General features: G+C 33.2%; 1 protein-coding gene and 1 pseudogene across 3 annotated transcripts; one reads left to right on the top strand and one right to left on the bottom strand.

Moving 5' to 3' along the window:
• The first annotated feature begins 13,463 nt into the window (after positions 1–13,463).
• LOC130823109 (protein RER1A-like) lies at positions 13,464–24,884 on the top strand. Of its 3 annotated transcripts, none has more exons than XR_009046576.1 (5): positions 13,464–14,009; positions 18,829–19,009; positions 19,116–19,180; positions 20,886–21,122; positions 21,279–24,884. XR_009046576.1 is itself a non-coding variant. In XM_057687714.1 (4 exons), exons 1-3 carry the CDS (start codon positions 13,483–13,485, stop codon positions 19,170–19,172), a joined length of 765 nt encoding a protein of 254 aa, XP_057543697.1. In that variant the 5' UTR covers positions 13,464–13,482; the 3' UTR covers positions 19,173–19,180; positions 20,881–23,109. The 3 variants fall into 3 exon arrangements, 1 of the variants encoding a protein (XP_057543697.1); XR_009046575.1 differs by having other exon boundaries at positions 20,881–21,122; positions 21,279–23,110; XM_057687714.1 differs by having other exon boundaries at positions 20,881–23,109.
• On the bottom strand, positions 23,507–25,181 carry LOC130823185 (UPF0481 protein At3g47200-like; annotated as a pseudogene).
• Positions 25,182–27,994: the final 2,813 nt, after the last annotated feature.

Here is a 27,994-nt window from a genome sequence, read left to right as displayed (position 1 = left end):
CGAAACTTAACACGTAATGTCTAACATATGAATATGATTTATAATTCTAACCAGTTCAAAACAATAAAATATACCAAATAGTGTTGTTTTCCAAGTTTCGTGCAAAACAAACCAAGTTTGAGCCACATTATGCGCAAAAGTGAAAGTAACACTTAAAAACGCTTAAAATCGAAACTTAACACGTAATTTCTAGCACATGACTATTATTTACAATTCTAAGCACCTCAACACAATAATATATACCAAATAGTGTTGTGTGCCATGTTTCGTGTAAAGCAAACCAAGTTTGAGCTACTCTATGCGCAAAAGTGCCAAAAAAGCTTTAAAAACCCTTAAAATCGCAACTTAACAGTTAAATTCTTGCATATGACCATGATTTTAAATTCTAACCACTTCAATAAAATAATATATTCCAAATAGTCTTGTGTGCCAAGTTTGGTGCATAACAAACCAAGTTTGGGCTACTTTTTGCGCAAAAGTGCCAAAAACGTTTTAAAACCCTTAAAATCGCAACTTAACACATAATTTCTAGTATATGACAATGATTTAAATTTCTAACCACTTCCATAAAATAATTTATACTGAATAATGTTGTGTGCCAAGTTTCGTGCAAAATAAACAAAGATTGAGCTAATTTATGCGCAAAAGTAGCAAAAACACTTAAAAACCCTTAAAATCGTAACTTAACACGTAATTTCTAGCAACTATGATTTAAAATTCTAACCACTTCAACACAATAATATATACAAAATAGTGTTGTGTGCCAAGTTTCGTGCAAAACAAACAAAGTTTGAGCTGAGTAACTTATGCACAAAAGTGCAAAAAACGCTTAAAAAAACGCTTAAAATCGCAACTTAACACGTAATTTCTAACCTATCACTATGGTTTTCAATTCTTACCACTTCCACCCAATAATATATACCAAACAGTATTGTGTGTCAAGTTTCGTGTAAAAAAAACCAAGTTTGAGCTCCTTTATGCGCAAAAGTGCCAAAAACGATTAAAAACCCTTAAAATAGCAACTTAACACGTAATTTCTAGCATTTGACTATGATTTACAATTCTAACCACTTCAACACAATGATATATACCAAATTGTGTTGTGTTCCAAGTTTCGTGCAAAACAAACAAAGTTTGAGCTACTTTATGCGCAAAAATTCCAAAAGCGCTTAAAAACCCTTAAAATCAAAACTTAACACGTAATTTCTACCACATGACTATGATTTACAATTCTAAGCACCTCAACACAATAATATATACCAAATAGTGTTGTGTGCCATGTTTCGTGCAAAACTAAACAAGTTTAAGCTACTTTATGCGCAAAAGTGCCAAAAACGCTTAAAAAAGCGTTTAAAATCGCAACTTAACACGTAATTTGTAGCCTATGACTATGATTTTAAATTATAACCACTTCCACCCAATAATATATACCAAATAGTGTTGTGTGTCAAGTTTCGTATAAAACAAACCAAGTTTGAGCTAATTTATGCGCAAAGGTGCCAAAAACGCATTAAAACCATTCAAATCAAAACTTAACACGTAATTTCTATCATATGACGATGATTTTCAATTATAGCCACCACAATACAATAATATATACCAAATAGTGTTGTGTGCCAAGTTTCGTGCAAAACAAACCAAGTTTGAGCTACTCTAAGCGCAATAGTGCCAATAACGCTGAAAAAACCCTTAAAATCGATACTTAACACTTAATTTCTTGCATATGACCATGATTTTGAATTCTAAGCACTTCAATAAAATAATATATACCAAACAGTCTTGTATGCCAAGTTTGGAGCATAACAAACCAAATTTGAGCTACTTTATGCGCAAAATTGCCAAAAACGTTTAAAAACCCTTAAAATCGAAACATAACACGTAATTTCAAGTATATGATTATTATTTAAATTTCTAACCACTTCAACAAAATAATATATACCGATTAATGTTGTTTGCCATGTTTCGTGCAAAACAAACCAAGTTTCACCTACTTTATGCGCAAATGTAGCAAAAACGCTTAAAAACCCCTAAAATAGTAACTTAACACGTAATTTCTAGCATATGGCTATGATTTACAATTCTAACCACTTCAACACAATAATATATACCAAATAGTGTTGTGTGCCAAGTTTCGTGCAAAACAAACCAAGTTTGAGCTGAGCTACTTTATGCGCAAAAGTGCAAGAAACACTTAAAAACCCTTAAAATCGAATCATAATACGTAATTTCTAGCACATGACTATGATTTACAATTCTAAGCACCTCAAGACAATAATATATTCCAAATAGTATTGTGTGCGAAGTTTCATGCAAAACAAACAACATTTGTGCTACTTTATGCGCAAAAGTGCAAAAAACGAATAAAAACCCTTAAAATCGCAACTTAACATGTAATTTCTAGTATATGACTATGACTTACAATTTTAACCACTTCAACACAATATTATATTCCAAATTGTGTTCTGTGCCATGTTTCGTGCAAAACATACCAAGTTTGAGCTACTTCATTCCCAAAAGTGCCAAAAACACTTTAAAACCCTCAAAATCGAAACTTAACACGTAATTTCTAGCATATGACTATAATTTACAATTCTAACAAATTCAACACAATAATATATACCAAATAATGTTGTGTGCCAAGTTTCGTACAAAACAAACCAAGTTTGAGCTACTTCATGAGCAAAAGTGCCAAAAACGCTTAAAAACCTTAAAATCGCAACTTAACACTTAGTTTCTTCTACATGACCATGATTTTCAATTCTAACCCCTTCAATTAAATAATACATACCAAATAGTGTTGTGTGCCAAGTTTCGTGCAAAACAAACCAACTTTGAGCTACTTGATGCGCAAAAGTGCCAAAAACGCATAAAAACCCTTAAAATCGCAACTTAACACGTAATTTTTAGTATATGACTATGATTTACAATTCTAACCACTTCAAAAAAATAATCTAAAACAAATAGTGTTGTGTGCCAAGTTTCGCGCAAAACAAACCATGCTTACGCTACTTTATCCGCAAAAGTGCTAAAAACGCTTAAAAAACCTTAAAATCAAAACTTAACACGTAATTTCTAGCATATGACTATGATTTACAATTCTAACCACTTCAACGAAATAATATACTCCAAATTGTGTTGTGTGCTAAGTTTCGTGCAAAACAAACCAAGTTTGAGCGACTTTATGCGCAAAAATGCCTAAAACGCTTAATAATCCTTAAAATTGAAATTTAACTCGTAATTTCTAGCACATGACTATGATTTACAATTCTATGCAGCTAAACACAATAATATATACCAAATAGTTTTGGGTGCCAAGTTTCGTAAAAAACAAACCAAGTTTGAGCTACTTGATGCGCAAAAGTGCCAAAAACGCTTAAAATCAAAACTTAATACGTAATTTCTAGCCTATGACTATGGTTTGCAATTCTTACCACTTCCTCCCAATAATATATAGCAAATAGTGTTGTGTGTCAAGTTTCGTGTAAAACAAACCAATTTTGAGCTACTTTATGCGCACAAGCGCCAAAAACGATTAAAAACCCTTAAAATCGCAACTTAACACGTAATTTCTAGCATATGACTATGATTTACAATTCTAACCACTTCAACACAATAATATATACCAAATTGTGTTGTGTTCCAAGTTTCGTGGAAAACAAACAAAGTTTGAGCTACTTTATGCGCAAAAATGCCAAAAGCGCTTAAAAACCATAAAATCGAAACTTAACACGTAATTTCTAGCATATGACTATGATTTACAATTCTAACCACTTCAACACAATAATATAAACCAAATAGTGTTGTGTGCCAAGTTTCGTGCAAAACAAACCAAGTTTGAGCTACTCTAAGCGCAAAAGTGCCAAAAACGCTTAAAAAACACTTAAAATCGATACTTAACACTTAATTTCTTGCATATGACCATGATTTTAAATTCTAAGCACTTCAATAAAATAATATATACCAAATAGTCTAGTATGCCAAGTTTGGAGAATAACAAACCAAATTTGAGCTACTTTATGCGCAAAATTGCCAAAAACGTTTAAAAACCCTTAAAATCGAAAGATAACACGTAATTTCAAGTATATGATTATGATTTAAATTTCTAACCACTTCAACAAAATAATATATACCGATTAATGTTGTTTGCCAAGTTTCGTGCAAAACAAACCAAGTTTCACATACTTTATGCGCAAATGTAGCAAAAACGCTTAAAAACCCCTAAAATAGTAACTTAACACGTAATTTCTAGCATATGGCTATGATTTACAATTCTAACCACTTCAACACAATAATATATACCAAATAGTGTTGTGTGCCAAGTTTCGTGCAAAACAAACCAAATTTGAGCTGAGCTACTTTATGCGCAAAAGTGCAAGAAACACTTAAAAATCCTTAAAATCGAATCTTAATACGTAATTTCTAGCACATGACTATGATTTAATATTCTAAGCACCTCAAGACAATAATATATTCCAAATAGTATTGTGTGCGAAGTTTCGTGCAAAACAAACAACATTTGTGCTACTTTATGCGCAAAAGTGCAAAAAACGAATAAAAACCCTTAAAATCGCAACTTAACACGTAATTTCTAGTATATGACTATGACTTACAATTTTAACCACTTCAACACAATATTATATTCCAAATTGTGTTCTGTGCCATGTTTCGTGCAAAACATACCAAGTTTGAGCTACTTTATGACCAAAAGTGCCAAAAACACTTTAAAACCCACAAAATCGAAACTTAACACGTAATTTCTAGCATATGACTATAATTTACAATTCTAACAAATTCAACACAATAATATATACCAAATAATATTATGTGCCAAGTTTCGTGCAAAACAAACCAAGTTTGAGCTACTTCATGAGCAAAAGTGCCAAAAACGCTTAAAAACCTTAAAATCGCAACTTAACACTTAGTTTCTTCCATATGACCATGATTGTCAATTCTAACCCCTTCAATAATATAATACATACCAAATAGTTGTGTGCTAAGTTTCGTGCAAAACAAACCAACTTTGAGCTACTTGATGCGCAAAAGTGCCAAAAACGCTTAAAAACCCTTAAAATCGCAACTTAACACGTAATTTCTAGTATATGACTATGATTTACAATTCTAACCACTTCAAAAAAATAATCTATCACAAATAGTGTTATGTGCCAAGTTTCGTGCAAAACAAACCATGCTTAAGCTACTTTATGCGCAAAAGTGCCAAAAACGCTTAAAAAAAAACTTAACACGTAATTTCTAGCATATGACTATGATTTTACAATTCTACCACTTCAACGAAATAATATACTCCAAATTGTGTTGTGTGCCATGTTTCGTGCAAAACAAACCAAGTGTGAGCTACTTTATGCGCAAAAATGCCAAAAAACGCTTAATAATCCTTAAAACTGCAACTTAACTCGTAATTTCTAGCACATGACTATGATTTACAATTCTATGTAGCTCAACACAATAATATATACCAAATAGTTTTGTGTGCCAAGTTTCGTACAAAACAAACCAAGTTTGAGCTACTTGATGCGCAAAAGTGCCAAAAACGCTTAAAATCAAAACTTAATACGTAATTTCTAGCCTATGACTATGGTTTGCAATTCTTACCACTTCCTCCCAATAATATATACCAAATAGTATTCTGTGTCAAGTTTCGTGTAAAACAAACCAAGTTTGAGCTACTTTATGCGCAAAAGCGCCAAAAACGAACAAAAACCCTTAAAATCGCAACTTGTCACGTATTTTCTAGCATATGACTATGATTAACAATTCTAATCACTTCAACACAATAATATATACAAAATAGTGTTGTGTGCCAAGTTTCGTGCAAAACGAACCATGTTTAAGCTACTTTATGCGCAAAAGTGCCAAAAACGCTTAAAAACCCTTAAAATCGAAACTTAACACGTAATTTCTAGCATATGACTATGATTTGCAATTCTAGCCACCACAACACAATAATATATACCAACTAGTATTCTTTGCCAAGTTTCGTACAAAACAAACCAAGTTTAAGCTACTTAATATGCAAAAGTGCCAAAAACGCTTAAAAACCCTTAAAATCGAAACTTAACACGTAATTTCTAGCATATGACGATGATTTACAATTCTAGGCACTTCAAAACAATAAAATATACCAAATAGTGTTGTTTGTCAAGTTTCGTGCAAAACAAACCAAGTTTGAGCTACTTTATGCGCAAAAGTGAAAGAGACACTTAAAAACGATTAAAATCGAAACTTAACACGTAATTTCTAGCACATGACTATTACTTACAATTCTAAGCACCTGAACACAATAATATATACCAAATAGTGTTGTGTGCCAAGTTTCGTGCAAAACAAACCAAGTTTGAGCTATACTCTATACACAAAAGTGCCAAAAACGCTTAAAAACCCTTAAAATCGCAACTTAACACTTAATTTCTTACATATGACCATGATTTTATATTCTAACCACTTCAATAAAATAATATATACCAAATAGTCTTGTGTGCCAAGTTTGGAGCATAACAAACCAAGTTTGAGTTACTTTATGCGCAAAAGTGCCAAAAACGTTTAAAAACCCTTAAAATCGCAACTTCACACTTAATTTCTAGTATATGAGTATGATTTAAATTTCTAACCACATCAACAAAATGATATGTACTGAATAATGTTGTGTGCCAAGTTTCGTGCAAAACAAACCAAGTTTGAGCTAATTTATGCGCAAAAGTAGGCAAAACGCTTAAAACCCCTTAAGATCGAAATTTAACACGTAATTTCTAGCCTATAACTATGATTTTAAATTCTTACCACTTCCTCCCAATAATATATACCAAATAGTGTTGTGTGTCAACTTTCGTGTAAAACAAACCAAGTTTGAGCTACTTTATGCGCAAAAGTGCCAAAAACGATTAAAAACCCTTAAAATCGCAACTTAACACGTAATTTCTAGCATATAACTATGATTTACAATTCTAACCACTTCAATACAATAATATATACCAAATACTGTTGTGTGCCAAGTTTCGTGCAAAACAAACCATGTTTAAGCTACTTTATATGCCAAAGTGCCAAAAACGCTTAAAAACCCTTAAAACCGAAACTTAACACGTAATTTCTAGCATATGACAATGATTTGCAATTCTAGCCACCACAACACAATAATATATACCAACTAGTATTGTGTGCCAAGTTTCGTACAAAACAAACCAAGTTTAAGCTACTTAATATGCAAAAGTGCCAAAAACGCTTAAAAACGCTTAAAATCGAAACTTAACACGTAATTTCTAGCATATGACGATGATTTACAATTCTAGCCACTTTAAAACAATAAAATATACCAAATAGTGTTGTTTGTCAAGTTTCGTGCAAAACAAACGAAGTTTGAGCTACTTTATGCGCAAAAGTTAAAGAGACACTTAAAAACAATTAAAATCGAAACTTAACACGTAATTTCTAGCACATGACTATTACTTACAATTCTAAGCACTTGAACACAATAACATATACCAAATAGTGTTGTGTGCCAAGTTTCGTGCAAAACAAACCAAGTTTGAGCTATACTCTATGCGCAAAAGTTCCAAAAACGTTTAAAAAACCCTTAAAATCGCAACTTAACACTTATATGACCATGATTTTATATTCTAACCACTTCAATAAAATAATATATACCAAATAGTCTTGTGTGCCATGTTTGGAGCATAACAAACCAAGTTTGAGTTACTTTATGCGCGAAAGTGCCAAAAACGATTAGAAACCCTTAAAATCGCAACTTAACACTTAATTTCTAGTATATGAATATGATTTAAATTTCTAACCACATCAACAAAATAATATATACTGAATAATGTTGTGTGCCTAGTTTCGTGCAAAACAAACCAAGTTTGAGCTAATTTATGCGCAAAAGTAGGCAAAACGCTTAAAAACCCTTAAAATCAAAATTTAACACGTAATTTCTAGCCTATGACTATGATTTTTCAATTCCTACCACTTCCACCCAATAATATATACCAAATAGTGTTGTGTGTCAAGTTTAGTGTAAAACAAACCAAGTTTGAGCTACTTTATGCGCAAAAGTGCCAAAAACGATTATAAACCCATAAAATCGCAACTTAACACGTAATTTCTAGCATATAACTATGATTTAAAATTCTACCCACTTCAATACAATAATATATACCAAATACTGTTGTGTGCCAAGTTTCGTGCAAAACAAACCATGTTTAAGCTACTTTATACGCAAAACTGCTAAAAACGCTTAATAACCCTTAAAATCGCAACTTAACACGTAATTTCTAGCATATGACTATGATTTACAATTCTAACACTTCAACACAATATTATATACTAAATAGTGTTGTGTGCCAAGTTTCATGCAAAACAAACCAAGTTTGAGCTAATTTATGCGCAAAAATGCCAAAATCACTTAAAACCCTTAAAATCGAATAGTGTTGTGTGCCAAGTTTCGTGCAAAAAAAAGCAAGTTTGGGCCACTTTATGCGCAAAAGTGCCAAAAACGCTTAAAATCGCAACTTAACACGTAATTTCTAGCCTATGACTACGATTTTCAATTCAAACACTTCCAAGTGCCAAAATGTTTGACACTTTCAATTCAAACACTTTCAATTCAAGTTTCGTCTAAACCAAACCAAGTTTGAGCTACTTTATGCGCAAAAGTGCCAAAAACGCATAAAAATCCTTAAAATCGCAACATAACACTTGAACGCAATAATATATACCAAATAGTGTTGTGTGCCAAGTTTCGTGCAAAAAACACCAAGTTTGAGCTACTTTATGCGCAAAAGTGCCAAAAACGCTTAAAAAAACGCTTAAAATCGCAACATAACATGTAATTTTCAGCCTATGACTATGATTTTCAATTTTTACCACTTCCACCCAATAATATATACCAAACAGTGTTGTCTGTCAAGTTTCGTGTAAAACAAACCAAGTTTGAGCTACTTTATGCGCAAAAGTGCCAAAAACGTTTAAAAACCCTTAAAATCGCAACTTAACACGTAATTTCTTGTATATGACTATAATTTAAATTTCTAACCACTTCAACAAAATAATATATACTGAATAATGTTGTGTGCCATGTTTCGTGCAAAACAAACCAAGTTTAAGTTACTTTATGCGTAAAAGTGCGAAAAACGCTTAAAAACCCTTAATATCGAAACTTAACACGTAATTTCTAGCATATGACGATGATTTACAATTCTAGCCACCACAACACAATAATATATACCAACTAGTATTGTGTGCTAAGTTTCGTGCAAAGCAAACCAAGTTTAAGCTACTTAATGTGCAAAAGTGCCAAAAAGGCTTAAAAACCCTTAAATTCGAAACTTAACACGTAATTTCTAGCATATGACGATGATTTACAATTCTAGCCACTTTAAAACAATAAAATATACCAAATAGTGTTGTTTGTCAAGTTTCGTGCAAAACAAACCAAGTTTGAGCTACTTTATGCGCAAAAGTTAAAGAGACACTTAAAAACAATTAAAATCGAAACTTAACACGTAATTTCTAGCACATGACTATTACTTACAATTCTAAGCAGCTCAACAGAATAATATATACCAAATAGTGTTGTGTGCCAAGTTTCGTGCAAAACAAAACAAGTTTGAGCTACTTTATGCGCAAAAGTACTAAAAACGATTAAAAACCCTTAAAATCGCAACTTAACACGTAATTTCTAGCATATGACTATCATTTACAATTCTAACCACTTCAACACAGTAATGTATACCAAATTGTGTTGTGTGCCAAGTTTCGTGCAAAACAAACCAATTTTGAGCTACTTTATGCGCAAAAATGCCAAAAGCGCTAAAAAACCCTTAAAATCGAAACTTAACACGTAATTTATAGCACATGATTATGCTTTACAATTTTAAGCACCTCAACACAATAATATATACCAAATAGTGTTGTGTGCCAAGTTTCGAGCAAAACAAACCAAGTTTGAGCTACTTTATGCGCAAAAGTGCCAAAAACGCTTAAAAAACGATTAAAATCGCAACTTAACACGTAATTTCTAGCCTATGACTATGATTTTCAATTCCAACCACTTCCACCCAATAATATATACCAAATAGTGTTGTGTGTCAAGTTTCGTGTAAAACAAACAAAGTTTGAGCTACTTTATGCGCAAAGGTGCCAAAAACGTTTTAAAATCAATTAAATCGCAAGTTAACACGCAATTTCTAGAATATGACTATGATTTACAATTCAAAGACTTGAACGCAATAATATATACCGAATAGTGTTGTGTGCCAAGTTTCGTGCAAAACAAACCAAGTTTAAGTTACTTTATGCGTAAAAGTGTCAGAAACGCTTAAAAACCCTTAAAATCGAAACTTAACACGTAATTTCTAGCATATGATGATGATTTACAAGTCTAGCCACCACAACACAATAATATATACCAACTAGTATTGTGTGCTAAGTTTCGTGCAAAGCAAACCAAGTTTAAGCTACCTAATGTGCAAAAGTCCCAAAAAGGCTTAAAAACACATAAAATCGAAACTTAACACGTAATTTCTAGCATATGAATATGATTTATAATTCTAACCACTTCAACACAATAAAACATACCAAATAGTGTTCTTTGCCAAGTTTCGTGCAAAACAAACCAAGTTTGAGCTACTTTATGCGCAAAAGTGAAAGAAACACTTAAAAACGCTTAAAATCAAAACTTAACACGTAATTTCTAGCACATGACTATTCTTTAAAATTCTAAGCACCTCAACAGAATAATATATACCAAATAGTGTTGTGTGCTAAGTTTCGTGCAAAACAAACCAAGTTTGAGCTACTTTATGCGCAAAAGTGCTAAAAACGCTTAAAAAAACCCTTAAAATCGCAACTTAAGACTTAATTTCTTGAATATGACCATGGTTTGAAATTCTAACCACTTCAATACAATAATATAAATCAAATAGTGTTGTGTGCCAAGTTTGGTGCATAACAAACCAAATTTGAGCTACTTTATGCGCGAAAGTTCCAAAAACGTTTAAAAATCTTTAAAATCGAAAATTAACACGTAAGTTCTAGTATATGACTATGATTTAAATCTCTAACAACTTCAACAAAATAATATATACATAATAATGTTGTTTGCCAAGTTTCGTTCAAAAAAACCAAGTTTGAGCTACTTTATGCGCAAAAGTAGCAAAAACGCTTAAAAACCCTTAAAATCGTAACTTAACAGGTAATTTCTTGCATATGACTATGATTTACAATTCTAACCACTTCAACACAATAATATATACCAAATAGTGTTGTGTGCCAAGTTTCGTGAAAAACAAACCAAGTTTGAGCTGAGCTACTTTATGCGCAAAAGTTTAAGAAACACTTAAAAACCCTTTAAATCGAAACTTAACACGTAATTTCTAGCACATGACTATGATTTACAATTCTAAGTACCTCAACACAATAATATATACCAAATAGTGTTGTGTGCCAAGTTTGGTGCAAAACAAACAATGTTTGAGCCACTTTATGCGCAAAAGTGCCAAAACGAATAAAAACCCTTAAAATCGCAACTTAACACGTAATTTCTAGTATATGACAATGATTTACAATTTTAACCACTTCAACACAATATTATATTCCAAATTGTGTGCCAAGTTTCGTGCAAAACAAACCAAGTTTGAGCTACTTTATGCCCAAAAGTGCCAAAAACGCTTCAAAACCCTTAAAATCGAAACTTAACACGTAATTTCTAGCATATGACTATGATTTACAATTCTAACAACTTCAACACAATAATATATACCAAATAGTGTTGTGTGCCATGTTTCGTTCAAAACAAACCAAGTTTGAGCTACTTAATGCGCAAAAGTGCCAAAAACGCTTAAAACAACCCTTAAAATCGAAACTTAACACTTAATTTCTTGCATATGACCATGATTTTCAATTCTAACCACTTTAATAAAATAATATATACCAAATAGTCTTTGTGACAAGTTTGGTGCATAACAAACCAAGTTTGAGCTACTTTATGCGCAAAAGTGCCAAAAACGTTTAAAAACCCTTAAAATCGCAACTTAACATTTAATTTCTAGTATATGACTATGATTTAAAATTCTAACCACTTCAACACAATAAAATATACCAAATAGTGTTATTTGCCATGTTTCGTGCAAAACAATCATGACTCTTTTCTTTTCGGAACATGTGGGTTAATAACAGCTGACAAGCTAATTGAATTACACTATTCATAATTATTATTCCATTTTGAAATTTAATTTGCTAAAGTATTTCATTTTGTAATTTGAATCATTGGTTACACTTAGAATTACATAGATAATGACTACTTAGAGTCTTAGACGGCTAACATGTGAAGCATTTAGTTTCTTCCTATGTAGGACTACACACGGTCCGGTCTGGTCTGGTTTGACAGAAAAATCAGATCAGACCAGAAATTTCGGTCTGGAAATTTTTCAGACCAGACCAGACCAGTCAAGACGCCAGACTGGACCAGACCAGATCGTTCTAGAACGGTCTGGTCTGGTCTGGTCTGGTCTACGATTTTTTTATTTTTTTGTATTTTTTTAATTGAGAATCTAAGATAAACGATAATACGTAAACAAAATATATCACCAAATCCGTGAATGATAGAATTATATGCTGCCATGCTTGGTTTATAACCTTTTTTTTCTCATTATATACACTATCCTTGATGCCCCATGATGCCTACCAGCTCTGCACAAAGAATCTACCATTTGAGTATAAGAAAATTCCGTAGGAATACTACTACCTTGAGGCATATCCTCAGAAATTTCGAAAATTTCATCAAAAAATCCTTCCTTACTCAAAGAATTAATAAGATTGGCAAAGGCAGCATAGTTGATTGAGGGATTATCAATATTTATCATCTGCTCCAAAAGTTTACTCATCAAGTCCTTCCTGAGCTGTGCATCACCATTGACCAAAACTCCACCAAGCAAAACACTATAAGTCAACAAATTAGGGGTTACACCCTTCTCAGACATCTCATCAAAAACCTTAAATGTTGCGCCCATTTCACCATACGTGTAGTACCCGTTAATCAAAGTAGTGTAGGAAATAACAGTAGGACAATGACCCCTATCAAGCATATCAAACAAAATTCTATGAGCTACACGAGGCTCTGGGAATTTGCAAAATTGATCAATTAAACGATTATAATTCATCAAAGAGGGAACAAACTCAGGGTTTACATTGATCAATTGTCGAATTAAATGAAATGTAACATTTAAAATTTTAAATAAATGGAAAATTACGGGTTCCGGTCTACGGTTTACGGTTTTCACCAGACCTGAATTTATTACGGTTTTCCGGTCCGGTCTGGTCTGAAAATTTTAAAACCGGGAACGGACCGGAAACCGTTTTCTTTAATAAAAAAACCGGACCAGACTATTTAGGCCGTAGATCAGACCAAATATTTAAATTACGATTTGGTCCAATTTGATTTACGGCTTAGACCAAACTCTGTTCAGCGCTGGTCCTATGCTATCAACCCAAAACACGAAGAAGAATATAAAGAAAAAGATTAAAATACCGCCGTTCCAACTTCCATCTTCATCCAACCATACAACCTTCAAACCAAACTTCCCCTTTGCAATCTTCCCGTCAACCCCAAACTCCATTTCAAGATCCACAATGATGGAGACCGGTAATGGCGGATCATCAGAATCCGTAGCTTCAGAATCACCAGCATCAATCTTATCACGTTATAGCTTCACAATTTCACAACGTTTCCAGCATTTTCTCGACAAATCAACACCTCACATGCTTTACCGTTGGATCGCATTCTGTTTCATCGCATTTATATATGCTGTTCGAGTTTACTTCGTTCAAGGATTCTACATCGTCTCTTATGGTCTTGGAATTTACATTCTTAACCTCCTCATCGCTTTTCTTTCCCCTCAGGTTGACCCGGAGATCCAAGAACTCACTGATGGACCCACTTTGCCTACCCGTGGGTCCGATGAGTTTCGCCCCTTTGTTCGTCGTCTTCCTGAGTTTAAATTCTGGTTTGTTTTCTTTTTCTCATTTATTTGATTTTAGGATTAATGTAGTTATTTGATGTGCTATGTTAGGGTTAAAATTTGAAATTATGCTAATTTTGGATTGTAGTTTGATTTTTAAGTTATTTGATGCTTTTTGTGTTGGATTTAGGGTTATTGTAAATATATAATGTGTTATGTGTTATGTGTTATTTTAGGGTTGCAAATTTAACAATTTTGTTAATTGTGGATTGAAGTTTGATTTTTGTTGGTAATTTGATGCCTTTTGTGTGAATTATTAAGGAAAATAATGGTTTATCATGTGTCTGATTTCAGTCGATTGAAGAATGTGGCTTTTCTTGTTGAATGGTTATAATTTCTTGCTAATTGGCTAGGGAAAATCTTTAATGGTAAAAGTCATCGATTTATTCTGCAAATCAATAGCTACAGTGGTTTACTGTTCACGTGTTCGTTAATTAACTCAGAATCAAATGCCTAAGTTCATGCAATTTATTTTTTGGAATGGGCAGCAGATTGAATACAATCCTACATTTCATGTGATGGTAACTAATTTAGTTGGTAGTTGATACCCATCACCAAATCATCAAGTAACATCGGGTTATTTATGCATTTATCAGATGTTGTTAGTTTTATTTTTGGTTATAGTGATTTGCGCGGCCAAGTTCATATTGTTGGGATTAAGACTTTGACATTAATATTGTTATAGTTGTTTGAAGTTGTGATAATGATAGTTTTTGGCTCATTTTGTTGCAATGGTCACAAAAAGTAGTATTAGATAATTTTTGGGTGGTTTTAGGCCGACACAAGTTTTCTATTATGAAAACCTAAAAATTTTTACTTAGCAGGTGCTAATCATGCTTTCGTGGTTATATGCTAATTTTACATATTAGGGGATTAAATTTGAATTTTGGTTAAAAAATTTTGTATTTAAATCATTTTAAGGGTTTGTTGTTTGTTGAATGACCATTTTTTTAATAAAATGGAAATCTTTTTTGGTTTCTATCCAGTTTAGACAACACTATATTCAACTTTTTAGATATGCTAGTTCAGGGTTGATGTGTGTTGTTGAAAAGATGCAACTCGTAATATGTTTACACAATTGTGCTATGAAGTTAGTAGAATATCCTTGCCTATTGTTGTATGTCCCTTAAGTTTTGGAGGTGATTTTAAGAAGTTAATTCAACCAGGTTGAGGGGGAGGAAAGGAATTGGAGAGTTTGAGAGGAATGATGATGATAGTTTTGTTGATGCCATGACTTTATGCTAGTGTGGGCATTTCTTTGGCTCATTAATTAGGTAACTTGGTTTGTAAGATAGGATGACAAGGTTTCATTTTAAGGAACAAATAGAATGGAATGTTTGGAACTAATTTGGGTAGGGATAGGTAATGTTAGGTGACTTCTTAATTTTTTATGGAGAACCAGTGGGCAACACACTCAAATACATTAGGTTTTTCTTTTTCCCTTATTCTTTTTGAGATGTTAGAACAAAGTTAGTGATAGTGTTGGGATTTAGGCATTGATATCAACCTTCACATGGTCTATGTATTTTTCCTAGCTTTGAGAATGGAGTTACTTCCTTTTAAGTGAATACTTTATAACAAGCACAAGTGTTTTGTCTAAGAAGCGCACCAAATATTTCTTGATATCCTTTGAAGTGTCTTTGGCATCCTCTTACCAATAAGGTTTAAAAAGAGTCTACTATATGGTGAGATTTGGGGTGGTTGCCCTTTTATTGTTATACTCGTGATTTGATATAATTTGTCAAGTACCTCTGTTCATGTTGTTTCTGAAGTTAAGAAAAAGTTAACAAACTATGCATACCAATTTATAAAAAGATAATGAAAAGAACAATTCGTAGATAAATATCCATATTAGGGCATGCTTAAATTCCCCTTAAAAGTATGGGAGTAAACAATATGAAAGAAATATTATTTGAGAATTTTTAAAGGGGGATTGGAATTAATATTTTGGCATTTTTTGGTCTCTTTTTTTATTTTTTTCCGTCATCATCACCATATCAACTTTCATTATTCTTTCTCCTCTTTCACCCCCAAAGCAACCCCTTTTCTACCATCACTAACCCACAAAATATCAAATCTACCATAAAAATAATGATCAAGGATGCAAATTAGTTTTTATGAAATTTTTTGGTAGAAGAGATTTAATTACTGTATTAAACCCACTTCTTTAAAAATGATCACATTTTCATTCAACAATCCATGGGCAAGGCAACCTCCTCAATTCAAGTCCTTCCTCTGAAAAACAATATGGGGGCAGTGATGCCTGACGATGGTGATAACAGTGATGGCGAATTGGATTTTTGTGATCATTGTGAGCTATATGATGCTAGTGGTAGATGTTTGGAGCATAGTTACTTGGAACGCATTACGGCTTGGAACGTGGAACGCTGTCTAAGGTGACTCCGGAACGAGTGGGTACGATTTTAATATTAAAATATACATTTAAAAATAAGAGGAGTTAAAAGTAAAAAAAAGTAAAAGATAAGGACATAACAAAATAAGAAAAGAAAAGGCAAAAAATAAGACGTAGAAATAATAGAAAGGCTAAAGACATTAAAACAAAAAGTAGTGTACCTCTTTGAAAAGCAAAAAGTAAAAAGTGGGCCAACCCATTATAAAAAAACCCTAAAAAAAAGTCTGCTCTTACTTAACTTTGGTCACCCTAGTAGCTGCACATCTCAGCCCTAAGGCAGTCAAATGAGGTAAGTTTCTTTTTCTATTATTTTTTCTTCTTCTCTTCTTCTTTGTTTCTCTTCCTTTCTTCTAGCTTCTTTACTGTATTTTTAATGGTCAACAATGGTAACACACAATTTATGGGTCGCATTCTTCATGATCTGGTAAGCGTTCCACGTTGTTCCGGTACGCCAGTGTCCCGCGTTTGGGATTGGTCGTCCTAGATCGGGAAACAAACCAGCGTCTCACGTTCTAGGTAACTATGGTTTGGAGATTGTTGGAGAAGACAATGGCTATAGTGGTTGTACACAAGTAGGTTGTGGTGTCATGGGTGTCTTAGTGGGGGTGGCAAAGTGTTGGAGGCGTAATTAGTTCCCTGAAATATTTGCCCTAGGGGAGGGTAGGTGATGTATAATCTAAAGGGATTAGATTAATAAAAAGGGGCTTTTCAAATGTAACAAGGTTAAGAAAGGAATGTGTTTGGCTTAGAAGGTCTACATATAAAAATGGAATGATTTTAAGGGATTTATGTGAGTATAATGTTGAATGGGAAAGCATGTTTTGGGTTTGACAGGGGTTTTAAGGTTTTTTAGACAGGATTCAAAATATGTTTTGGAACATGTTTATCAATCAATAGATTGAGACACGTTTCAAAGGACTGTTTTTCTAGTTTTATATTTTAGAAAAATAAACGAACAAACTAGACACTCACTAGATTGTTAGGATTTAAGGATATAAAAGCAAGGAACACTCACTTAGTCTTGCTAGGGTGTACTCTTAATTGGAGGAACACTCACTCGAATTAATCATACAAATTAGTATGTTTGGAACTCTCAACAGACTCACTAATTTCTTTAACGATGAGAAATTAACCTCACTATTTCATTCAAAATACTTAATCACAAGCATAAGAACAAATGCATAAGAGAAGTTTTAGATTGAAAATTTTATTCATGAAAATAAGAAAATTCTAGAAAAGACCTTTCAGTTGACTACAAGCAATCAAGTGATTACATTAAAACATAATTAGAATTCTATGAAGCCCCTTTCGAATCCTACTATCGAAATTACAACCTCTTTTATTGAAAGAAAACTAAACAACTATACTAATAAAAACATAAATTAAACACCTCAAATTACAACCATTAAAAGATAATAATTCGTCTCTTGTGATGATAGTCTCCTTGAATTCTACCATTAAAAATGAACATAAACCAACCATATTGAATGGAAATGAAGAGCTGAAAGAATTCAGCCATTATGAAGGAATATTTCAGCAAAATGTAAAGAATGAAATAAATTAGTTCCCACATTTAACCCCGAATAACTGAGGAAATAATACCCTCATGAATATTCTAATTAAAGCTAATTAAAGGCTGATTTGATTGACTTAATTAGGAAGGAAATTCAAATAAACATCCCTTTTCGTTGTATGAAAACCGCAACTCTCTTGCACCCTTAAGGACGAATTCTGCTGCACGTTAAACTGCCTACCAAGACCTTGAGATACAAGTCAAAGCAAGACTCATATTGAAAGGACAATGTAACCTGTTAGAATCGAATGATGACTCTTCGAAAGACATAGCTAGGATTATATTTTTAGAATGTTCTTGGACTGATTTTACATCAGTAGGGGAAGTATCTACCCTCAAATAGGGGGAAACTTTACTCCTAAAAAAATTTTATCGCCAATAACAATTAATTTAGCCATAATATTTAAGGGGAACTTTTTGCCCCCTGGTTGGGATTTAGGCTATTCATGGTAGAAATCCATCTCATTATTTCTGAATTGTTTGTAAACAGTAGAATCACCTTGTACCTGTTGAGACTCGTGTCAAGGGTGAATTGGGGGGGGGGGGGGGGGGGGGGGGGGGGGGGGTGAGGGGAAGTGGTCTGGTGTGGATGTCCTTACACCCCTGCCAATGGAAGCTGCATGAAGACTGTTAGCATTTTTCATATCCTTATTGTTTATATGCTAGACGCAAATATAGAGTTCTTTTATTATTTGATTTATATGTTTTGCAGATCAAATGTGAAGTTTTTGGGCTTGATAAAATGGAATGTTCACTTAAGAGTTGTAGAATTAATATATTTATTTCACGTTCTAAATCTCTGGTTTTCTCCCGTGAAGGTACTCACTAACAAAAGCTTTCTGCATAGCTTTTGTGATGACATTCTTTGATGTGTTTGATGTTCCTGTATTTTGGCCTATACTCCTCTTCTACTGGGTTGTTTTGTTCACACTCACCATGAGAAGACAAATACATCATATGATTAAATACAGATATGTCCCGTTTTCTTTTGGGAAAAAGGTATGTTGATCTAAATCATTATAACTAATCTAATGTTATGTATTTCATTTCTTCTGTGGTTTTTGTTACGTGATTCTCATCTTGATGTCTATTCTGTTTTTTTCAGCGTTATGACAAGAGGAGGTCTGCTGCAGAAGAAAGTGCTGCACTTGTGAGGGATTGATGTTTTAGGTAGGTGTAATAGTTTCTCCTTTCATGACTGCTTATTAGCACCTATGTATATAACTACATTTAAAAAAATAGAAGTATTTCTATTAAAATTGTCTAAGACACTGAGATTACTCTAAAATCTTAATCAAGTAAACTATATTAAACTAAAAATAGTTGTTAATTTGTAAAGGTGCATGAGTGTCCATACTTATTGTTTGAAGTTGCATATAAGCAGCTAAGTTGTGTGTCAAGTAAAATATATCATCATATCCCAATAAATATAGTTGAAGTTACAATTGCTTGTCTTTCTAAGGAGAGAATAAGGGCTTTACATTCAAATCGCTGAAATGCTCAAGGTGGTTAAGTATTTGAGCTGCAGTGCTCAGTATAAATCTGATTTAGCAGTTATGAGTTATGACCTAATGCAACTATATCTTACAGCCTTGTCAAAACTGTATTCCCTCGGGATTTTTTACTTGCAACATGTAGAGAATACCTCCCTTTTTTCTTCTGTTAAGTTAATTTCTGTCATGGTAAATTTAAGATACTAGATAGATAATACGTTTAAGTATTTGATGTCCGTGCAATGCACTTTTATAATTATTACAAAAAATTTTAGTTATATTTACTTTGTTTGCTATTACAATTGTTATAGACTGTATTTTGGATTTCTGTAATCTATGAAGTAATATATTGTAACATCACTAGTTTTACCAGTAAAAGTATTTTGTTGAACTATTTCATTGATTATATAATTTTTAGATAAAATTACTTTGTTCTAAAAAGTATTATTACTTATATTTACATTGAATAATATTATAAAATAGCTCTAATAGCAAGAATATGAAGTTGATTAATTGAGTTTTTATATTTTTTTTGATACAATTCTTGATTTATTTCTAAAAAGTATTACTTATCATTAATTTTTGCACAACATTTAACAAATTTTTAACTCATCCTTCATTAAAATCAATATGGATTAGGGAGAGAAAAGGGGTTCTTGCTATATATAAGAAATATAATTTTTTGAAAAGTGATAAATAAAACAATTATGACAATTAATAAACTAATTAATAGATTATAGTTTAGTAATAGAATATCTCAAGATGATTTAGAATTTACTTTTCAAAATGATTAATTTATTTTTGGTAAAATATCTTTTTATGAACTAATAATAAACAAAAAATTATGTTTAGCACCAAAAAAAGAGCAGGAAAAATTTGCATAAGAAGTCAGCATGTGTCCAGATGGTTTCTTCTTCAGTTATGTGATATGATGATATGTTGATATGATCATTGAATGTGGCAAAATTATGCAGATAAGTGCTGCCTTCTTTAACTTTGATCTAAAAAATTGATCTATTTGCTGCTTGTTAAAATTTTTAGTGCTTAGCTTTTCAGGAGTTGAGCTCCATTTTATTTTCACATGTTTACATTTGCAAGTTTCCCGTTATGGCAAATTGATTAAAATTATGACTGACTCTGCTGAGTGTAGTTTATGTGTTCATATCATTGGTTGATAAGATGGTTGTCATATTCCTCAATAATAAAATTGGAAGCCCTTAATTTGGAGTGTGTGCCTCTCTACGTACCATTGGAATTTCATGCTAACAATGATACATTGCAATGTACTGCTATTGTAATTGTTTTTGTTGCCTTGTTTGGCTATCTGTTCTTTTATTTCAGATAGAACATAATTTTGAGTTTTAATGGACTACACAGGACAGTTATAGGAGTGGTAGCTACAAATTTTCTAGTGTCTGGTACTTGCACATGAAAGAATTGATTGATATCCTATTCACTCGAGCAATCTTCGTAGCTGCAAAGAGAACTGATCTAATGGAATCGAGCAGGCTGTTGGTGTTCTTTACAATCCTCGTCACATTGCAGAGGAAACATCACGATCTCCCTGTAGGCTGTATCAAATAGGAACCATGATTTCCATTCAACAACGCCTTGTATTGGTAAATTGTTAATTTGATTAATTTGAGATGAGATAATTTGGGTTTCTGTCTCCTTTGATTGCTTCTCTTTCTGGTGAGCCGGCTGTTTTTCTGATTTGGTGGTTTTGCTGTTAGTCAATAACCATGATAACTTATAAACCTTTCTGGAATGTACAGGGATACACCACAGATACATGCTTTGCATTTTTAGATTTCCATCTTCCCTGCACGTCGGTTTTTAGCTTGTGAATCATTCTATTCGCTCATCTTTGGATTCACGGTACTTGATGCGGGCCTGATTTCATGGGTTCTCTTTGGCATTTTCAATTCTTAGCTATCCAAAATCTTGGCCAACTTTTGGCATTGGTTGTCTATGTAGTTAAGACTGAACATAGGAAAAAAAAAGGTGATAATGGAGTGGATTATTGTATTTTAAAGACCAACAAACTTGGCTTATTATCCCTTTTAAGGACATTCTTTAACACCATAAAGAACCAAAAGGACTCGCTCAACTTGCTTATGGTGTTTATGCTATCTCTCCTTCTAGATTGTGCTTCCATGTAACTAGCTGTAGCCTTGCTATTAGCATCTTCACAGGTAGGACATTAGTGCTTGGCGAGATATTAGTACAATCGTTGAGATAGTCATGCAATGCGCTATAGGTCACTTGCTTTTCTAAATCTTGTGGTTCTCGGAGCTGAACGTATCTTGTACATGTGCGAAAGCAATGATCAGTTCGGTGGCAGATTGATAAAACCGTTGAAGCATTGTTCATGAAAATGTTTGCCAAAACCGTTACGATGTTAAGAACGATACAAACAACAATGAACAAAACAACGTTTGATAATGTAAACTAAGCAAAAAAGACACAAAGATTTAAGGAGGTTCACCCAATGATGGCTACGTCCTCCGAGGTGTGTAGTTTCTGTTTATATTATATCAAATGAGTATAAACAACACTTACAAATGAAGAATTACAATTGAGTAAGAGATAATAACAAAAGACTATGTGTTTGACTTAGGGGTTGTGTTTGATGTGTGAGTATGAGAGCTCTATATATAGTACTAGGTACATGAATGTCAATAGCTCACTTGAATACAGTATTAATATAGAGTAATGAATAATATGAAATAACTCCAAGAACTTGAAAAGTTGAAAATCAGCATCCCATGCACATCAGAGAAACCGCTCGACTGGAACAGAGAGCTCGGTCGAGCGAGCATCAGACACATTCTGGATACATTCTGTCTGACCGCTGGACCAACCAATAAGGCTCGCTCGGTCGAGCGGGTAGGTCGAGCGACCATTCTATTCCTCTGACAGAATTCTAATCGAACAAACATAAATCAAGTCCTTTCTACTTCTTCACTAATCTTCATTAACACCAATAATTTCCATGAATACACTCCCACATAATTATACCCTTTTGGATTCCACAACTCAAGAGTCACACACATGAATACACACTTCAATTGTGCACTCAAGTCACACATGTGATACCATTCATAACAGTTCACGCCAACATTAATCCAAATCTCTTGCACATAATGCGTCGGTATACCACTTAGGTATGGGTATATCATTCTCTTTGTTTCGAAGATATGATTCAATGGATATGCTGAACCATATACAATGAGGTTTGACACAAATAATTTCTTTGGAATTGACAACATGATGATTTTCGGTGCAAAATGTGTTTTGACATAAGTGTAGGACCCCTTATTTCTCGAAGTGTTGGTATCTCTTTATTTCATGGATCATATGCTGCATAGGATTCACAATTTCAATCGATAGGTTAGTGTGAACAATCGAACTTGGAAAACTCGGTTGCCATAAAATGATAATAAAAATTGAACATGGTGCTGCGGTCAAAGGATGGTGGCCTTCAGAGGGGAGATTTCTTCCCCACAAAAAATGAAGAGATAGTTGTGTTGCCGTTATGAAAGCTACCAGTGGGAGACCCAAACTTGGGATTAGAGCTGTTGGCCCATTGTCTTTCCCACATAAAAGCGGAGAACTGTGAGGGCCGAGGGGGTCATTACAGATAGTTGTGTCATTAGCGGGTACTCGAGATTTCGAGTACCCGTAAAGCCAGGTACTCGGTTATTCGGGTGCCTATTTTAACGGCCCGTGTCCCGGCATAATTTATCTGGATACTCAGATAAATCGGGTCGGGGCACCGGGTACCCAGACAAATTCAAATTAAAGAAATTGGGTACTTGAAAGACTTAACAAGATCACTGATTAGTAATTACAAAAGCGAGAGAAAGCAATTGACATGGATATGAGCTTTATTATTTTTTGTGTAATTTAAATTAAAAAAACAACCCACATATGAAATCCTAATAAAATATGAAAGCACGGTGTTTGGAGGGTGAGGGAAGAATAATATGAGGAACTTGCCCTACTTTGGCTCATTGTGGGGCTTATAATAACCAAAGACAGAGTAGCAAGTCTCTGCAGCAGTAAGCAACAATAAGAAAACAGCAACCAGAAAGGAGATCACAGCCCAAGGATTGTAAAAGTAGCTGTGCTTCATGCTAGCGCGCCAAGCATTCCATCTGTGATTATAATACCTGTTTACTTCTTTAGACACCTTAGATAGATAGCTATCATTGATGTCAAACACGACGTCCTGGCAGAGATTGTTAAATATGTCAGCTACTTTAGCATCATTTCCAAGCCAATACTCGATTATCCCACAGTAGTGAAGGTAATTCACATCCTGTGCTGAGTCGATTAAGTTATTCATGAAAACTAGGTAAGCTGTAGTTTTGTTGGTGCAATCAAGATGGCTTTGCTCAAATGCCACTAGGTTAAAGAACAATGATTTAGTCCCATCATGGACTAATAATCGAGGAATATGAAGTACTCCGTATTCGAACTCTATGTCCCAAAAACGGTCTGTCTTCCTCTTTTTAAACTTGATACCAGACTCTTTTAAGGTCCGTGATACTATGTATGAACTGAGTCCTTCGTTGATCAGCCACTAAATTTCTCCAAGGCCGTTTTCTAAACCTATGTCTAGGAAGTGGTTCGAGACCTTTTCTGAGTAGACTCCTTCGAAAGACATCAAGGCAATGCAGTCCAGACTGGTCTGATAATGGATCAAATGGAACCAAGTTTTTGTGTAAAGACGATTTCAAGTCCATGTTCTCCCTATTGATCAATGGCTCATCAATGGGTGACAAAGGATCTGCAACAACATTCTTTTGATTTGGATCACCTAATTGTAGGGAAATAATTTTCTCCAAGACAAATAACGGAATCTGATTCTCGATCATCATCATATCACGTCTGATAGAATACATCATCATATCACGTCTGATAGAATACATCATCCCCCTCATCGCGAATATAGGATCATTCCTCTCATACCCAAGGATTTTAAACCCTTCAGTATACCCTCTAAAAAACTCGAGAAGAAAGCATCCGTCTAGCAACAACATTTCAACAAACTCGTTACTTGTGAGGCTCAACGGGCCTTCATAACAAGCTCGAGCCTTCTCTTCGAGTTCTTGGATAGTCTCGATATACAGCTTTATACTCTGCCTCATGCGCTTCAACATAATGTGTAAGGCCCTCCATTTGTGGCGTTCCATCAAGAGAAGGCATCGCTTCCCTCCATGGTAAGGCCCTATAGAAACTACTTGAGGAACATAAACCTTATTCTCACCTAATCCTTGATCCCTCAAGATATGTGGGATTCTGTAAATACAGATGTTAGACCATGAACCAGCAACATCATCGTTACTTGCTCGTTCAAGCTTTTCTTTGATGGAGATTATCCATTCGGATTCTCCATTGATCGTCACCTGCAGTGAATGTGATGGAAGCTGCAGCTTTTGCTGCTGTTGATGATCAGGTTTTTGGAGTGTTTCTCTGAGTTTAAGAGTTATTAGATACAAAGTCAAAAGATCTTTGTTATGAACAACTACCATTGTTTTTAAGTTTTTTTCTCTTCAAAGAACCCACCAAACTACAACTAAATTATAAATTAATAATAATCTAAACAATTGCTTTATTTTTTTAGCTTTTAGAGTAATAATAACAACATTTCGTTACCTCATTGCTTTCTAAATGGCTCCCACAAAAATTATACTTTTGTTATCAAAGTACCATTACCATGACTAGAGGTGTTTTACTTCAGGTCACGTGTTTTGGGTGGTTTAAAATCGAACTTCGCGTCCACATTGATTTTTATATAATAATTTTAAATTCATTTTGAAGTCGAATTAGGTCGAATTTGGTTATAAGGTCTGGTAAATATCGGATTGTCAGATTGTTTTGAACACCTTTAACCATGAAATGACATAGTACAATTTGTTCCAATGGTTTTATATCCTTTTGGCAATGGTCTCACTCTCGTTCCTTTAAACTCATCCACAAACTTATACCCTCTCTACAACTTAACCACGCATTTCTATCATTCACTTGCTTTTTGTTCTATTCTCTAATTATTATTTTTTGTACCCTAAAATTTCACCAGTTTTACAATTTGTGTATAATGAAGGGAATAAAGGGATTATTTATTTTGTAAGACAAGAGATCTAACAAACCTTTAATTCCATAATGTCAATTTATAATTTATTGTAAATAGCATGGTGATCAAGAACTATCCAATAATAAGTCACATTGTCAAATAAACCGGTTTCACAGTGAGATCAGGATTGACCTAATACACATTTTCAGGTTAAATTAATCACTTGTAATCTTAAATTGATCACTTATAATTTTTAAAGTGATAACTTTTATATTCTTAAACTAATAATGTAACAAAAAAGTTTAAGTTTTATAATATAACACATGGTAGAAAATCAAACTAGCTAGAACCTTTTAAAATAAGACACTCTTCCCTCACATGTAGCTTCATTGTTGTAATATTATAATTATAACTTGGTCAATTTACATTGCGATATCAATGATTCCGATAAAAGTACGAAGTTGCATCTCCCGGCAGCCCAATACAAGGCGCGAAACCAATAAGACCAAGAATTTGCATAATTATCCTATGATTAAGTTAAACAAAATATTTTTGTTAAGTTAAAAAATATTTTCTATTATGTTAATAAAGGGCCCCAATTTTAAAAGTAGATAGGGCCTCGGTAATCTTTGCTCCGCCCCTGTGATTAACAGAGCCGTATTGAAAAATTTAGTGGCCCCGTGCAACACTTTTATTTATAGTAAATATTTTTATTTTTTTAATAAACTTAATATGTTGTTTTTATTAACTTTTTCATATAATGGAAAAAGAGGAGTCTTGTGCAGTTGATCAGCTCACACACCCTCAAAGAACCCTTTATTGATCAAAAGATTAACTGCTCAATACTCAAAATTTCTTCAATAATAAAAGAGCAAGAATTTATGCCAAAGGACGCAATGAATTGGAATTTGAAGGACGCATAAAAGAGCAAGAATTTTATCCATTTAAATAGCTGGCTGTCATTTTGTTTTGTGGGTATGAGAGGTCTTTGTTACAAGATAACTTCTGTTATTGAAGAATCGTCAAGATAAGAAATCGACAAGCTAAGCTACTTTGAAAAGTTGTTTATATTTATGGGTTCTTTGTGTTCAGCGTTTATATGGCTATTGTGAAGCATCACACTGTTGAGATGACACCACGGTAGAATGGTGTTGGTGACCTATTTAAATAGACTTTTTCTAGAGAGAAACACATGCAAGTTTTCTAATGTTGGGTTTTAAAAGAGATATTGGAGTAAAGTTGCTATGATAGCTTGTTTGTACAATCGGGGTCTTTATGTGGAAATCTACTTTAAAATATTGCGTGAGATAGGAAGTGAGAGGTTACCATAGTACCATACTATTTCATGTTGGGAGTCATCCATTTTGTAACAGCTCGCTAAATATATACGTAATTAGGCTTGCATAAACCCAAAAATATATATAATATATGTATACTATTTTGTGTTCTTTGAATTGCATCAAAGAGAAATTGGTGTATTTGTAAGAAAGTGGTAATAAATAAATAGAGAGAATAAATTGTGTGGATGAAATTAAAAGAAATCTTTACCTTAAATACAACCTTAGCAAAAAATATTTCCCACTTTACGTAGTTTAGAAACTTATTTTCCTAAATACTGTCCACGTAGGATAGCACTTTAAATTTTTTTTTTCCTTTTTTTTTTACAAAACCACCACTTCACATAGTGGTTTTATATGAAAACAAAATGAAACCATCAGTTGGAATAGCGTTTTGCATTAATAGGATTTAAATTAAAAAAAAATGGTGATAGGCAAAAATGCCTTCTCAGGTGGCGGTTTAGGTCGAGTACAAAAGCAGCAGCTTACTAATGACTTTCATTTTCCTCTCCTTCTTCGACTGCTCTCAGCTACTACTATTAAGAAAAAAATTTCTTTCGCTCAATCTCTTTTTTGTTCACAAGAGCAATCATTCAACTAATTTAATCAACTTCATTGCAATTCTCTCCTTGATTATTTGTTCATTCTCATTATTATTTAAAGGTATCAATCTAACCCTAATTTTATTTTCCAATTTGCAAATTGATTTTCTTGTTCATGATTGTTGTTATTTAAGCTTATAATGGATTGGTTGATTGTAATGCTAAGTTATTTTCATGTTTTAAGCTTAAAATTTACACATTTTAGTTGAATTATGTAATTTATTTTGTATGCACATAAAGTGTTTGGTGAAATGCCTCAATGACAAAATTCATCAATTTGTTAGGTTAGGTTAATGTGTTAAGTATATATTTATGTTATTATTGCTATATTTGAATTGCTCCTTCTTATTAGTGTTCTTATACTTCAATTCACTCAAATAATATTACACAATTATACTTCCCAAACTCATTTTTGTATACAATAAAGTGTATGTAATATCATATGGAAAACATGCTAGTGTGTGCAGAAT

Source organism: Amaranthus tricolor, chromosome 9 (assembly GCF_026212465.1).
Source record: "Amaranthus tricolor cultivar Red isolate AtriRed21 chromosome 9, ASM2621246v1, whole genome shotgun sequence".
NCBI lineage: Eukaryota > Viridiplantae > Streptophyta > Magnoliopsida > Caryophyllales > Amaranthaceae > Amaranthus > Amaranthus tricolor.
The sequence above is the reverse complement of the archived record's forward strand: the minus strand, read 5'-3'. Positions and strand labels throughout refer to the sequence as shown.

What these genes read in the sequence shown, in the direction of transcription:
- LOC130823109 (XM_057687714.1), top strand. Translation starts at nt 13,483, where the DNA reads ATGCTATCAACCCAAAACACGAAGAAGAATATAAAGAAAAAGATTAAA. An exon ending in CTTCCTGAGTTTAAATTCTG is followed by an intron (nt 14,010 to 18,828) that starts GTTTGTTTTCTT and finishes TCTCCCGTGAAG; the next exon opens with GTACTCACTAACAAAAGCTT. An exon ending in CGTTTTCTTTTGGGAAAAAG is followed by an intron (nt 19,010 to 19,115) that starts GTATGTTGATCT and finishes TGTTTTTTTCAG; the next exon opens with CGTTATGACAAGAGGAGGTC.